At 39.8% G+C, this 15,076-nt stretch overlaps 2 protein-coding genes across 2 annotated transcripts in view; both read left to right on the forward strand.

The window, feature by feature from the left end:
* Positions 1–15,076, forward strand: part of LOC137137017 (interferon-induced protein 44-like) — a 111,134-nt gene that overhangs the window by 60,913 nt on the left and 35,145 nt on the right. The gene's annotated exons all lie outside the window — the stretch shown is intronic.
* Positions 1,504–13,266, forward strand: LOC137136996 (butyrophilin-like protein 2). Its single transcript, XM_067522845.1, has 7 exons — positions 1,504–1,711; positions 5,709–6,053; positions 6,133–6,231; positions 6,319–6,645; positions 7,466–7,795; positions 10,761–11,081; positions 11,162–13,266. Exons 1-7 carry the CDS (start codon positions 1,675–1,677, stop codon positions 11,251–11,253), a joined length of 1,551 nt encoding a protein of 516 aa, XP_067378946.1. The 5' UTR covers positions 1,504–1,674; the 3' UTR covers positions 11,254–13,266.

The raw sequence follows: 15,076 nt of genomic DNA on the forward strand, positions 1-15,076 counted from the left end.
ACCTGCTGAAAACTGGAGACCTCAGTCTGACCCTGAAACACCCCACACTCACAGACACGGGGACATATGTCTGCTATGTCCTAGGGCGACTGTGAGTACATATACTAACATTAATACAGTCATGGCCAAAAATATCGACACCCTTGCAGTTCTGTCATAAATTGCACTGTGCCAGTACCATAAATTAACTTCAGTTTGATTTGTGAACAAGAAATAGTTCAGACTCAGAAAAATGTTATACTACATTTTACATGTCAGGACCTTTTGTGCCTCGAAACCCTCAGACATTCAGATCAATGTTGCAGATTTTGTGGTGTCAGACTTTTGGACCTGTAGATATATACAGATATTGTTCTTTTGAAAGATTACATAATAGACTAATATCTAGAATATGTGTGTCACACAGTGGAGTTTGACAACAACAGAAAACTGAAACATTAGAAAACATGAAGAACTGTGTGTACACAGCACTGCTCTGTAAAACATGTGCTCAAAATAACTGGTACCATAAATGTAAATGTAGAAACTGACAACTTCCAGCTTCTCCCCCAGAACAGAACCAGTCGTTCTTATTAGTTTGTCCAGTCTGTTGCTGTCTGCCACCTTCATATTGCTGCCCCAGCAAACCACAGCATAGAAGATGGAGCTGGCTACTACGGACTCACAAGACATCAACAGCATGGTGCTGCAGATGTTGAAGAACCTTAGTCTCCTTAGAAAATAGAGCCTGCTCTGTTTTTTCCTATATATTGAAGCTGCATTAACTGACCGTGTTGAAGGCTGTGCACGGAATTCCCTTGTTTCCCAAGGGAAGTCCCTGAGGACCCTGAACATTGTTTTTGTGATGTTGACCTGATGAAGATCACTATGTTTAAATATGCTACATGATACTTTTTTAATCTGTGCTTAGCTCTGTACCCCAGATGATGTCACACAAAAACAGTGCCTGAATTCCAATATAACATTATGAGGATGTTGTCTTGAAGTGTTTGCAGAACTGCTCCAAGGTCAGTTATTGTCTAACAGCAGACCATCCCACACTGTAGTGACCCAGAGTCACTCCATGCTCACAGGTGCTTATCAAAGTGCTGAAAAGGTTTCCAGAAAAGGAGAAAGGGGCTGGGAGCAGTAGCCTGAGGGTGGAGAATGTTCTGACACCCACCTCTGTGATGAACCTTTTGGGAAACATGGATTTTGGAACAAAAATGTATTTTTGCAGATTGTCAGTGCATTTTGTCTGGAAGCTGAGGCTGATGTTTGAAACGTGAGAGAAAATACAGTTTACACTACTGTCTTCATCAGGTCCAGACTTTAATTTGAAATCAGATTTTCAGTTTCAGCAATGACTGTGTCCAGGATGTTAAAATAAAGTGATAAAAAGCAACAGATGTTATTCAGCTGTCAGTGTTTTACAACACCACATGAGACTCGGAAGTAAAACTTTTTTATTGTACAGTCCAGGTAAACACGTCCAAATGGGTGAAGCTGGTAGATCATTAACAGGTCCAAGGTCAAAAGTACAGGAAGTACAAATGAGAATGAAAGCATGAAGCAGCAGAGACATGTCTGCAGGGATCAGAGATGGTTGCTAGTGGAACTGACACTGTGTCCACACAGACAGTATAACATGAGCAGCACGTCAGCAGAACTGATGTCCTGAAGCTGTTTGTGAAGATGAAGATGTTTGTGGTGTTTGTGATCCTTGTACACGGTAAGATCACCTTCCTCCCTCTGATCTGACTGATCCAATGTCTTTAATCTTGATTTGATTCCTCTTGAACTGATCCATGTGTTTGTTGGATGAAATCCTCCTGGATGTGTCAGACTGTCCTCAGTTGTCTTCTTCAGGATTATGTCCCTGTAGCTTCTTCATATTCTCACAGCTTGTGTTCCCAGCAGTAACAATGATCCTTTGCTGTGGTCTTTTTGCTGACAGCAGCATCAGATGTGGATGGAAATGTTGGGCTTCATTCAGATAAATGCAGAGGACACATTCACTTTGTCCCAGTCCTTCAACACTTGTCCAACCACAACACCTTCACATCACTTCTTACAAGATTGATACAAACCAAATCAAAGCAAAACATGAAGTGTCGCCACGTCTCCATCAGTCCTGTCTTTTCTAGTATTAGTCCTCCTGCTGAAGACGTGACGGACAGATAGAAGGAAAAGATGTGAGAAAAGAGGAGTTCAGACAGCCAGCAGTCATTTGAAGTGGATGTTGAAGCAGAAATGGTTTGAGTTTGTGATTTTCCTGGTCTGGACTTTAGGAAGTGAAACCTCAGGTGAAGATGAGCAAGAATTTAAATTATTAGAGCCACAGAACAAACTCCAAGACAAAGCATGACAGAAAACACATAATATTGTATATTGACTTTATGTTGGTTTGTAAATTGCTCTTAAACCAAAACATGTGGCTGATCCGAAAAAGCATCACAAATATATATTTGAGTTACACATTTACAAAAATTTGAACTTTCTCTATTTAATTGATAAACACAAATTGTTTTCCTTCTCTCCCAGGTTTCCTGCAAATATCTAGCTAATTTAAATCTTTTACATGTATAAAAAAGTCTCTGTGCATTATTCATATTCAAAAATCAAGTTGTGTTTTTAAATGACAGAACAAAGTTTTGTGTAGTTCCTAATAAAAAGGCCATTAATAAACTAAACACAAACTCATTTTCTTTATCATTCAGAGAACAAAGCTGCTTTTCTTATTCTAAACTGAGACACTGTCCAGTTTCAGATCTGAGCTGAAAACACAGGAACATTTTCTTTTTAGCTATGTGACATTATTCTATAAGACACTGAGACTCATTCACACAAATAAAAGATCAAAGATAAAAATAAACTAAACATTATGATAAAGATACAAGTATAAGACAAAACATTTAAAAATAGTTAAAAACTATGATGAAAACATAAGAAAAACTACAACATAAAAGATGTGTTAATAAATGCAATAAATAGATACTGCACAAAAAAATTGATTCAAAATCCAGGCTAAAAGATGCCTCACCAAACGTTTTTGTCCTGCACTTTGGAACAACTCAAATACTCGAGACAGTGTCACAGATCAACCAAATTACCCTGTGTTTTAATAGAGGAGGGGTGAACACAACTACAAAGGATGACAGTGTATACAGACGGAGTAAATTAACAAAATAAATCCAAATCGAAACATTAAGCAGCTAAAGGAGACGACAAACTACAATTTAAATAGGGACTGTGCCAGGGGAGCAAGGACAACAGACGACACACAGGGAGAACATCAGACACAACAGCTCCTAAACCAACAGGGTGTAAACATACGAGACAGACAGAATACAGACCAGACAGAACTCAATGTAGTGTACAAACAGGGACCAGACAAACCGTAACTAACTTATAAAATAAATAAACAAGGACAAATTAACAGGAATAAATAATAATCAAACTAAACGTGAGACAGAAGGGAATAAACAAGAGTAACCGATACAGGGAGCAGGATCTAAACAGACAGGTGGAGGATAAACTAAGGAAACAACGTAACAAAAAGAGAAACGAAACCACAGACCAAAATTTGGGTGATGCAGGATGCAGGATGCAGGATGCAGGATGCAGGATGCAGGATGCAGGATGCAGGATGCAGGATGCAGGATGCAGGATGCAGGATGCAGGATGCAGGATGCAGGATGCAGGATGCAGGATGCAGGATGCAGGATGCAGGATGCAGGACAAACTGACAAAGGTCTGGGTATAGCCGGGTATAAAAGGACAGGGGAGCAGGTGAAACAAATCAGGACAAACGAGGAAGGTAAAGAAATTAAACAGACTAACAGGAAGTGAGGAGGAGGAGCAACAAAATAAAAGCCAAGGGCAGGAAATAAAGCTGGGAAAACGGGGACAACTAAACACAGGAACAGGACTGTGAGAGTCAGAGGATCTGAGAGCACAGACTGGTTCATACACTGGAAACATGTCAGACAAGTCAGCTGCTGTAAGACCATGAGGAGCTTTAACAACAAGGAGAAGAATTTTAAAATCAGTACAGAAGCTGACAGGCAGCCAGTGTAAGGACTTTAAAACAGGTGTAATGTGTTCTCTCCTTCTGGTTCCTGTCAGGACTCGGAATCAACTGTAACTGGTTTATGAGGTATTTGGGTCGACCAGAGAGGAGACAGCATTACAATAGTCCAGTCTGCTGGATTTAAGAGCCTGCATTAGTCTCTGTGTCACTCGGACAGAGAAATGATCGAACTTTATCAATATTATTGAGGTGATAAAAAGCTGATTTGGTGGCAGAGCCCACATGAGCCTTAAAGATCAGCTCTGAATCAAGGATGACACCAAGGTTTCAGGTCTGTCTTCAGTTTAGATAAAACCTTCCTGAGTGTTTCAGCATCAACCAGAACAAAACTGTCCAATGTGTCTTCACATTGTCTACATGTCTCTGTAATGGGACTGTGTGCTTGGCTGATGTCAGACCTGATGGTGGCTGTTTTCTTTTGGAAGTCGTCTGCAAAGTCCTCAGATTTAAGACCATCTGTGGTTCATATGGTTTTTGATTGGGTTGAAAATGTTCTCAGTTGTTTAAAAAGCAAAAACACACCAACATAGAAATATTTTTGTGACCACAAACACAGAATGATGCACAGTACTCACACAAGCTTGGAAAATGTGGAGTATGTCTGAAAACTCCCATCTATGGCATCATTATTGTAGCCCACTGTGAGCTGTGACCCACCGTGACTTACAAAGAGCCAATTGTGAGGTTTTCAGCACTTTTAGCTAAAAACACAAAGAATTAAAGACATTTACATTCAGTTTTTGAGTGAATACATTTGTACATTATTTTACATATACACGCATATTAAATGTAGATATTTACAAATGTATGTACAGACACACAGACTGACTGAAATACAAATCCCAGCACAGACACACAGAAAGACACACATGTGGACAAAAATATGTCTTTGAGGTTTTTACTTTGACCATTGATCCTCTCAAAGCTCCACCTGCTGATTCAGCAGGAAACATAACATTCACATTTTCATCAATATAAAAACCTAAATATTGATATGAATCTGCAAACTTCAGGTTATGTGATCCAACCTTAAACTGATAAATGTTATAGATGAAGAGGAAGTCGTGAAGTGAATTATTTCAGTTTATTTTTGTCAAAAAACAAACTCCATTTTTACACCATTTATCAACATGTGAACATAGATGTTGTCTCTGTTTCAGGTTGAGGAATATTGAAGGTTCACAAAGCAACAATCTCATTTCTAGTTTCTCTGGTTCAGTAAAAATGTTCTGGACATACAGCAGTTACATTTTAGTCCATCAGAATATGTCACATCCCACTGAAACCTGTGTCAACTCACTGATACTTTAAAAAATACTTTGATATGTTTTCACCACCTACAATGAACAAACATACACATTCATGTGTTAATGTGAAATACAAAGTGTGATATGTTATTTAAAAATCCCACTGAAAACCTCCAACCAGTGAGAACCAGAATCCTGAGTTGGTTCTGGTGTTTGTCAGTGTTGTTGGTGTTAAACTGTGGCGATGTGGTTTCAAAGCAGCCTGATCAGCTGCAGCGTCCAATCACAAACAGGACCAGGTTAGTTTCTGACTGACCTGAGGACGGACGAGTAATGAGACATGAAATAAGGTGCTGAGATGGACCCTCTCTGTCTGTGTGTCCTCACAGTTTACCAGCATGTCTCAGCTGTGGACATGTATGAGGGAGACCAGTTTGTCCTGCTGCACTGTCAGTTTCTCACTTCTGAACTGGTCGACCCCACAGTGGTGTGGAGTCGCTCTGATCTCAGTCCTTCAACCGTCCACAAGCGTCAGCAGGAAGGTGATGAACTTAAAAACCAGAACCAGCTTTACAGCGGCCGAACATCGATGATGCCTGATGCTCTGGAAACTGGAGACCTCAGTCTGAATCTGAGAGAACTGCAACTGTCTGACAGTGGAACCTACACCTGCTCTGTCAGATCAGTTACAACTGGAGAATGGTTACTGACAAATGTACAGCTGCAGGTCAAAGGTCAGTGACAGGTCAGAGGTCAGTGCTGTAGATACAGGTCAGAGGTCAGAGGTCATGTTGTTCTTCATGTTGTCCACAGAACGATTTCCATCCTGGGCCAAAGCTCTCCTGGTTGTCCTGGTTCTTCTGATTGTTGCTGGGGGTCTTTTAGTACATTTCCGTCACTATTTCATGTCAGGTATGTCTCTACTACTACATTACCCATAATGCTGATGGTTAAACTTCTTTACTTTTTTGTTGATGCTGTGCTTTGTTGTCCTCTCAGTTTACCAGGTGGAGGTGGATTCAGGGGTGGAGTCTGTCCAGCTGCCCTGCAAAACCACAGTTTGTCTGCCTGTAGACGCCAAAGTGGAGTGGAAGAACATTAAAGACTGGACGATACATGTGTATCAGAACGGCTCTGACCAGCTTGGAGAACAGTACTATCTTTACAAAGGTCGAACAACAATGAAGAGAAACCTTCTGAAAGCTGGAGACCTCAGTTTGACCCTGAAATACCCCACAGACATGGACAGAAGACCCTTCACCTGCACCGTCTACAGCAGGGAGGGAAACATCCTGATGAAGAAAGTAGTGATGCTCCAGGTCAAAGGTCAGTTTAAATGTTTAAAAGTTGTTTTCACTCTTTCAGTCGTTCTGTTTCTTTTATGGTCCAAAGGCACTTTATCATTTAATGTTCGAGTCCACTACAACATGTAAACAGCTGTTAAATTACACCATCACTAATGTGGAGTTGTGGGTGTGCTGTGCTGTTATAGACCTTATAAAACAACACTGACCTACGCTCCATCTGCAGATGGAGCAAATTCTCAGAAGATCTGAAACAGAGCATGATGTTGGACTTTATATGTGAATACTTGTCCAAACTTATCAGTTCAGTTTAATCAGGAACATGATCAGGAAGTTCTCAGTGAATTCAGAAGGCAGCTGCTCTCATATGATTCCTGATCCATGTCCAAAAGAGGACGTGTTGTCAGCTGACAGACAGTGTGGTCCTGCTGCAGCAGCAGCATTTAAAGCCTCTATGGTCTCTGATATTTCAGAGGGATTTAGTTTGAAAGATTTCCGTCGTCTGAGATCCTACAAAGATCAGGCTGATTTAGAAATGATTAGAGTGATCAGATTGATCCAGATTCTCCTAGAAAATGTCTTAAAACTTTGTTTCATTTCATATCTATCAATCTGCTCCCAGATCTGTCATCAAATCTGATCCTTTCAACATTTAGTTTCTAACTTTCACTTTTCTGATTGGACAGACAACAAAGACAAAGCTGTTTCTGTCAAATGGAGACATGGAGACATTTCAGACTAGAACCAGTCAAACATGTTTTTACTTCCTCCACTCAAAGAAAATGTGTCACAGCTGCTGCTGCAGTCTGTCCACATGATGCTGTGCTTTGTTGTCCTCTCAGTACAACAGGTGGAGGTGGATTCAGGGGTGGAGTCTGTCCAGCTGCCCTGTAAAACCACAGTTCACCTGCCTGAAGACGTCACAGTGGAGTGGAAAATTACTTTAGCTACAAATAAGGTCCATGTGTATCAGAACGGCTCTGACCAGCCTGAAGAACAGGATGAGGATTACAGAGGTCGAACAGAGATGAAGGGAAACCTGCTGAAAACTGGAGACCTCAGTCTGACCCTGAAATACCCCACAGACATGGACAGAAGACCCTTCACCTGCACCGTCTACAGCAGGGAGGGAAACATCCTGATGAAGAAAGATGTGAAGCTCCAGGTCAAAGGTCAGTTTAAAGTCTTTATGCTAAGCTAACTGTTGTTAATCTTTATACTAAGAGAAACTGCAGTATTACTGTTAGTATGTTTCTATGAATGTATTTCACTTTATTTCATGACTCTAACAGTGAATTGAAATGAATTTTCCTGGAACCAAACTATCATTTCAGTGTAATGTGAATATTTGTGACAGAGAGAAACTTTGAACTGAGCTCCACCAGAAGTAGATCAGGTCCAGGTAACAACAGGTCCTTGATCACGTGAAGCTGCAGACAGAACTTGAGACAAGTGTTGGGATGAATTAGATTGTTGGTCTAATTGGAGACAAAGGTGGAAAATATGAGTTTGCTCTGGCTGGATCTCTTTGACATTTTCTGTCTCTCTACCTTATTTCAGTAACAATGAAAATGTCCATCAGCACATGAGAGCAGAAAACAAGAAGCTGGGATTAGTTTCAAAAGCTGAAATTGTGTTTAGGTGGACAGATAAGACATGGAGCTGTCCTCTAATGTCTCCACAGACATTGTTCGGTCCTCACTGACACTGAGAATGTTGCTGTGACCAGGCACTGAAATCAACTGATTCAACAGAACAAAGTCCAGAGTTTGGTTTTTAAAAAGAGGATAATAGTTAGTGGACACAAGTTTCTTTTGAATCTTGAATCTTGAATCTTGAGTTACTGACCTCAGTGAGCTCATAGCGACTGCAGCTCTGAAGTGTCCTGAGTGAAAATCTACCAGTCAAAGCATTTCCAGAAGAATTTATTAACATTTGATATTTGGAGATGGAGGATGGAGTTGCTATGGTAACAGCTTCTAGCTGCTGTTGTTGATCCGCACAGTGAAATGTTTGTGACACAGCTCGTCATCAGTCTGTGCTGGACAGAAAAGAACAAAGACAAAGTCAATCCAGCCCCAGGTTCTAAAGAGGTCAAACAGAAGACCAGGTCCTGTCTGTTTCAGAGAGCAACATTTCAGATCCAAATCAGCTGGAAGAACAATGATCAGTCTGAGAGTCTGAAAGCATCAGTATTTCCTGATCATCTGATGATTTCTTGAATCATCAAGTCAATATCATGGCAGTTATTGGACATGAAGTCCTGCTCTTTGGACTGATCAGTTCTCTACAGTCAGATCAGACATGAAAACATCACATCCATCACAAATATTGATCCTCCACAACATTTCAGATTCACTGGGGATCAATCAAAAGAGGAAGTGACCAAAGAAGAAGACAGGAGCTCATTTCCATGTAGCAACACAAACTGATATCAATAAGTTGATTGATGAGCAATCAGAGTGTGACAGTATTGATCAGGAAGAAGCTGAAAGCAGAAAGAAAAGCAGCTTTAATAGTTTGTATCAGTGAAAATCTTCCAGTTGTGTTGAAGAATGTTAAGAAAACACGGCTGATAGTCAACTGAGTTCTTGTTCCTGCACAAGAAAAACAGGAAAGAATAGTTGATGAAAGTCCAGTTGAAGTTTGGAGAAGAAGTGAAAGAAGTTCTTTCACCATCACATGAGGGAATTTCTCTTCTTCCACTTCCTGTACTGACTCTGATCCTCATCTGTTGATCCATCATTGGATCAATGATTGGCTCCATCTTTGCACTGAGACACAGTCACAGATGATTGTGCATGGATCCAAATGTTCCCACATGTTGAAGAAAACTGCTTCAACATCAACACAGTGTCTCCTAAAAACCACCTTTATATTCTCCTCATCTGGAGAAGATCTGAAAAGTCAGAGCGTGTTGATAGTCAACTGATCTCTGACACATTTCACTGGTTTTCCTCCTGGAAAATAAATACTCATCTAATTGATTTTCTTCTTCTGGTTGGAGCCTCCCAGATTTTGGTTCTGGTCTTTCTGGATCAGGACAGAAAAATTCATGGCTGACTTGAAGCAGGACATGTTGATTTATTCAGTCTTGTGTTTCAGTTTGTGAAGCAGCAACCAAATCCACTCACTGATTCAGTTGGTTTGGAAAAACCAAAGATTTGACGTCACTCTGATCATCAAGAGGTTTCAGTGTGATTGATTTGGATTCATTGATCATCATTTTCAAAGTCGACTGGATCAAACTTTGATTTCCATTTAAATCCTGAATCTTCTCCCTGAAGAAATGAGTGGGAGCAAGTTCCTTCTCAGATGTGATGTTGATGGAAATAAAGATCCAGTTTTCTCTCGGCTTCTTCTCTACAAACATCATGTTTCTGCCACAAACTCTTGATTTGGAAAAAGAAGAAAGATCAGCTTCAGCTTGAAATGAGCTTCAGCTGCTCTCAGTCCATAAAGAGGCTCATTGGCTTTAATCCAGTCAGTTCTTCATGGAGTTTGGTTTGGCAGCAGCTGCATCAGGTTGATTCTGAGTGTTGAATGGGATCAATGTAAAGAGAGAAAGTGGAAGAAGAAGAGCTCCATCAGACTCAGGCTCCATCAGCCACCAGTCCTCATGATAAACCCTCTGAAAACAGGAACTGATCCTTTAACAACAAAGTCCCAGAGTTTGACTTTCTGCTGATCCAACAAATGGAGAAGTGAGCTGAGTGAATCCTGCTCCACAAACACTGAGACACTGATGTGATGAAGGTTTCTGTGGATCCATGTTGGACATATGTTTGAAATGCTGTGTGGAACTAAGACTCATTTCCACAACACACATGAAGACAAACATATTGACAGAAGACATGTTTGGTCTGAAATCTTCTTCTCTTGAATGTTGACTTTGAAATGTCCCAATGAAAAGCAACAGACAGCAGGTCAAGACGGAGATGAGACATTACTGTGAAGCAGACAAAATGTCCCAACAGCATCAAGACTCTGATCAAAAGCTGCTTTTAGTTTCTAGATTTCTGTCCCCTGTTACCTTCTGCTCTGATCTGGTTCTGACCTTCAGCTTTCTCTAAACTGTGTCCTCTAAACTGCTGCTGCTGTCTGTCCAGCTGATGTTGTGGTTTGTTGTCCTCTCAGACTGTCAGGTGGAGGTGGAGGAGGGAGTGGAGTCTGTCCAGCTGCCCTTCAGGACCATTGGTCACCTGCCTGAGGACGCTAAAGTGTGGTGGAGGGACAGTGTCCACAGAATGGTCCACAAATATGAGAACAATTCTGAACAGCATGAAGATGAGAACCAAGTTTACAGAGACCGAACAGAGATGAAGGAAGCCCTGCTGGAGACTGGAGACCTCAGTCTGACCCTGAAACATCCCAAAGTCAGAGACGCAGGGACATATGTCTGTTATGTAAAAGGCAGCAATATCTGGAGAATGAAAACAGTGCTGCTCAAGGTCAAAAGTGAGTTTCATTATATTTGTTTTGGTTTTCTTTTCTCTTGTTGTCTGTCTCTGTCTGACTGTCTTCTGTCTCCTCTGCAGAGAGAACTCAGGACAAAGATGACACAGTGGACATCAGGAACAGAAGCAGCTCCACTGATCCAACTCCTCTGATGGCTGATCAATCAGTTTGATCAGTCTGTTGATCAATCTTTGATTATTGATCTGACCTGACTTTGGATCAGCAACAAAATGGAAGAGAAGTAGCTGATGGACAATGGATGAAGACAGGAGGACACTTTGTCTTCTTCTGCAGCTGCTTCCTCATTTGAAATCCAGACAAGTGTTGGAGCAGGAACCAGATCTGGAATCTGACAGTGGACAAGAGGAACAAGCTCAACAACAAAGACTAAAGCAGGATGTTTCTGTGAGGTCAACGCTGTCTCCAGAACAGCTGATTTTGTCCTACAACACTGAATCAAATGTCCTGATTCTGTTTCCCTTTGTTAACTGCTGCTGTTCTGGTTCTTTCTGTTCTTCTGGTTCTTTTTAGCAAACACTTGTTTTTCTCCCTTTTCTCTTGAATCTGTTAAATCCAGTTTCCTTCTGTAGTAAAGAGTTTGTTGGTTGGATTAGGACTTTTAGAAGAGGGACATTGTCTTAATTGTAAATAAAATACAATGATGTAATATATGAATTAAAGTTTAAAAATCTAAGTGCTTCAGTTGAGCATCTAACAGAAGCAGCATTCATGACTACAGCTCTTACTGTACGACTTCAGTCAAGTTTATTTAGCTTTGTTTGTAGTTGCTGAAACTTTAATGTCGCCACCGTTCACATATTTTGAAAGAGCAAAGTCTGATTTCACGCTGAACTTGCATTTTAAATCATTTGAGTTAAATTAGTTAAATGATATATATAATATATATATATATAGCGAAAATTGAATTATTGAGTAAATTTTAATTTAATAAAAATATAATTATATTTTATGTGTTTTTGAGTTATTTAAGTTACGTATGAGTGAAGTTTATGCAGCAGATCTTGGATAAAAGGAAAATAAATTAAAGAATAATAATAAAAAAATTACATTCAAAACTGAGTAAAGTCACTTAAAATCTTTAGATTCTAAAATTTATTTTGTCATCTGTTGAATTTTGTGGAAAAAAACAAAATAAACAACAATTTTCAATAATGTTTAAAAAGAAATGTGTTGATAATTAGTAATAAATGCTAAAAAATAAATCCTGTTTTTTTTAAACCACATGTCCAAATGCTCTTTACTGCTGAATGAATCAAGATGAGTGATCAAGTATGTGTGTATTACTAAGATGTCTCAAAATACTGAGGTTTATTCTCAGTGGAACAGGTAGTTTTTAATTTTTAATGAATTAGTTTACATCATTTTTACTTGCTCCTGCAATTTCATGCAAATAATGTCTGAAATAAATAAATGTAAAAACAGTGAGAAGTTGTAACCTTGTACAAGTAGAACTGCTGTATTGCATTGCATTAGATGGTACAGCTGTACCTAATGAAGTGAGCAGTGAGTGTATATATAGCTTCTTTTAAACAGGCCACATTTAATGCAGCTTGTGTTAGAATGAGCCATTGCTTTGCTGCTACAGAGCTCGACACTGTGAGTGACTCAGAGTAGAAACACCCACTGATTCCCAGTATTTCATTGTCACTTGAAGAGTTCACTGGGTCACCACTGTTGTTCATCATGTTTGTTTCCTCCTCCTTGGTTGTTCCAACTGAACCTAAACTCTGAACAGGAGAGAGCTGAGCCACTGTACAGATTCTTCTTCAACAGCTTCCAGGTTTCACCTGCCAGTAATAATCCTACAAATAATGAACTACGCTACAAACAGTGACGACAGCACACAAACAAACAGACAAACTGGTGCTTTTTGACACCTCTGGAATGAGAAGGTGCTGAGATAGTGGGTTGAGATTTGAAGCGTCTGCTTGGTAGATAGAGAGTGGAAGATACTGATGAGTCAGCACATTATTAGTTCATCAGTATCAGTGAAACAGAATAAAAATGAAAATGACTCCTTACCTACTGAGTTTATAGCTACTGTGTGTTTTACCACAGGACTCACAACTGCTCATGTTGTCGTGGAGTGTGTGAGTGTGTGTGAGCAGCTTCCCTCAGTTGCAGCAGTCAGTGTCAGAGGCTGAAGACTGGGAGACGTAGTAAAGATGGTCACATACTGTAAGGACCAATGTCCTGTACTGTAAGTATTTCTTTACTCATTTGTCCTTTGAAGATCACACTCATGTTCTGATTCTGTAATAAAGGAGATTTGACCTCAAACGTTTGCTTTGACTTGTATTTATTGACTAGTTGTATTTCAGTAATTATTCATTTTAAAATCAGGCTGCTGGTAAACAGCCTCCATCACTGCTGAACCAACTGAAAATCAAATAATTGTTGACAAACATCAGACATTAATTAATCGTTAAAGTTTCCTTGTGACAGTCAAGCTGCTGTTTCTAGTCAGAAAAAGGTACAAAAAAAAAAAGATGTGTTGTCATTGTCCACTTTTTATTCTTCTAGTTAAACAATGATGACAGTGAAAACCCTGAATCACACAGCTGGTGATTGTTGTATTAAGGGTCAAGTTTTCTCCGTTTGGGATTAAATGATTAACCTTAAGAACATTTCCGCACAGCAAACATGATGATCTGCATTAATGATTCCTGAATTGTGGATTAGTGGGTTTATGTTAGAGGTCTCAACAAAAGCTTTATTCATAGAGCACGTGTCAAACACACAGGAAACTCAAAGTGGTTTACACAGGCAGAGAAAAGAATTAGAACATTATAAACTATAGACTAAGTAAATAAAAGACTAAAATCCATACAGACAAAATGAAATAAGATTAAAAATTAAAAAATGAAGAGTTGTGGAGCTGCTCCTGATTGTAATGAAACCCTTTCTGCTTTAATTCAGTGTCAGTTTGGTTTTGTTGTGAGTCAGTGAGTGATGAGTAAATGTGAACCTGTGTGAAGTCTCCTGACTCGGGGAAACAAAATGAATCCAAGACAAAGTTAGTGCACACAACACAAAACTGTATCATGTGACCTCGCTTTGAAAAGCAGCAGCTGAAATGTTTTTACGTCTCATCGTGGAGTCACAGCATCGAACCTTTCTGACTGCGTTAAACTGAGCTCAGGTCAAAGGTTCCCGGTGACCTTGTTCTTGCAGTTAGAAGGTTTTAGTTTCATCTGCACACACCAAGAGGCAGATATTAGCAGGAACATCAAGAACGAGGAACTTTTCAGAAGGATGAGTCCTCACTCTTTAGCTTCAATGCCTGTTGATGTCCATCATCCCTGCAGAGTGAGCGCAGACACTGGGACGTACAGCAGGTCAAATATTAAAACTAACGTGTCCTGTGGGGTTTGTTCATATCACTGCATCTGCTTGTCTGAACAATAGAGGCCAATGTTTCAATTCCCAAAAGTAGCTCAATGTCTCATTTGTCTCAAATGTCTCATTTCCTGGATGGATGTTTTTTGTGGGGCCAGAAATTTGTCAGCTGAACAACCACAAGAAACCAAAGTGAAACCGCAGCTGAGTTTGATAAAGATTTCTTACTTTACTCCGCCCACAAACACAAACAGTGAAGATTCAACTGGTAATAAAAAAAGACTAAACTGTTAAACTGAAGGAAACGTTCTCACTTCTTTCTCTCTTGTTCATCAGCAGCTTCTGTGTTGAAGCTGACTGTGGATTTGATCAAAATAAACAGCTGGACCCAACCTGATCTAAGAGCTGATTGGTTCAGGTGTAGGATCAACAATAAGATCTTTACAGAAACTGGAACAATTCTGTGTAAGAGAATAAACGGGACTGATGGTGACTTTGCTAAGTCACAGGGACTGAGGGAAATACTGTAGGACACAGCTAAAGTTTTTTGAGAAAGATTCAGGGTTTTTCCTTTTTGCTAGAAAAGAAAAGATGGTTTGAGTTTAATGTTATAAAACACACTGGATCTATCAGGT

Source organism: Channa argus, chromosome 12 (assembly GCF_033026475.1).
Source record: "Channa argus isolate prfri chromosome 12, Channa argus male v1.0, whole genome shotgun sequence".
NCBI lineage: Eukaryota > Metazoa > Chordata > Actinopteri > Anabantiformes > Channidae > Channa > Channa argus.

Bases quoted from the DNA above. Each gene is read 5' to 3' on its own strand.
- LOC137136996 (XM_067522845.1), top strand. From the start codon at position 1,675: ATGAAGATGTTTGTGGTGTTTGTGATCCTTGTACACG. The intron at 6,054-6,132 runs GTCAGTGACAGG...TGTTGTCCACAG, and splicing joins TGTACAGCTGCAGGTCAAAG to AACGATTTCCATCCTGGGCC. The intron at 7,796-10,760 runs GTCAGTTTAAAG...TTGTCCTCTCAG, and splicing joins TGTGAAGCTCCAGGTCAAAG to ACTGTCAGGTGGAGGTGGAG.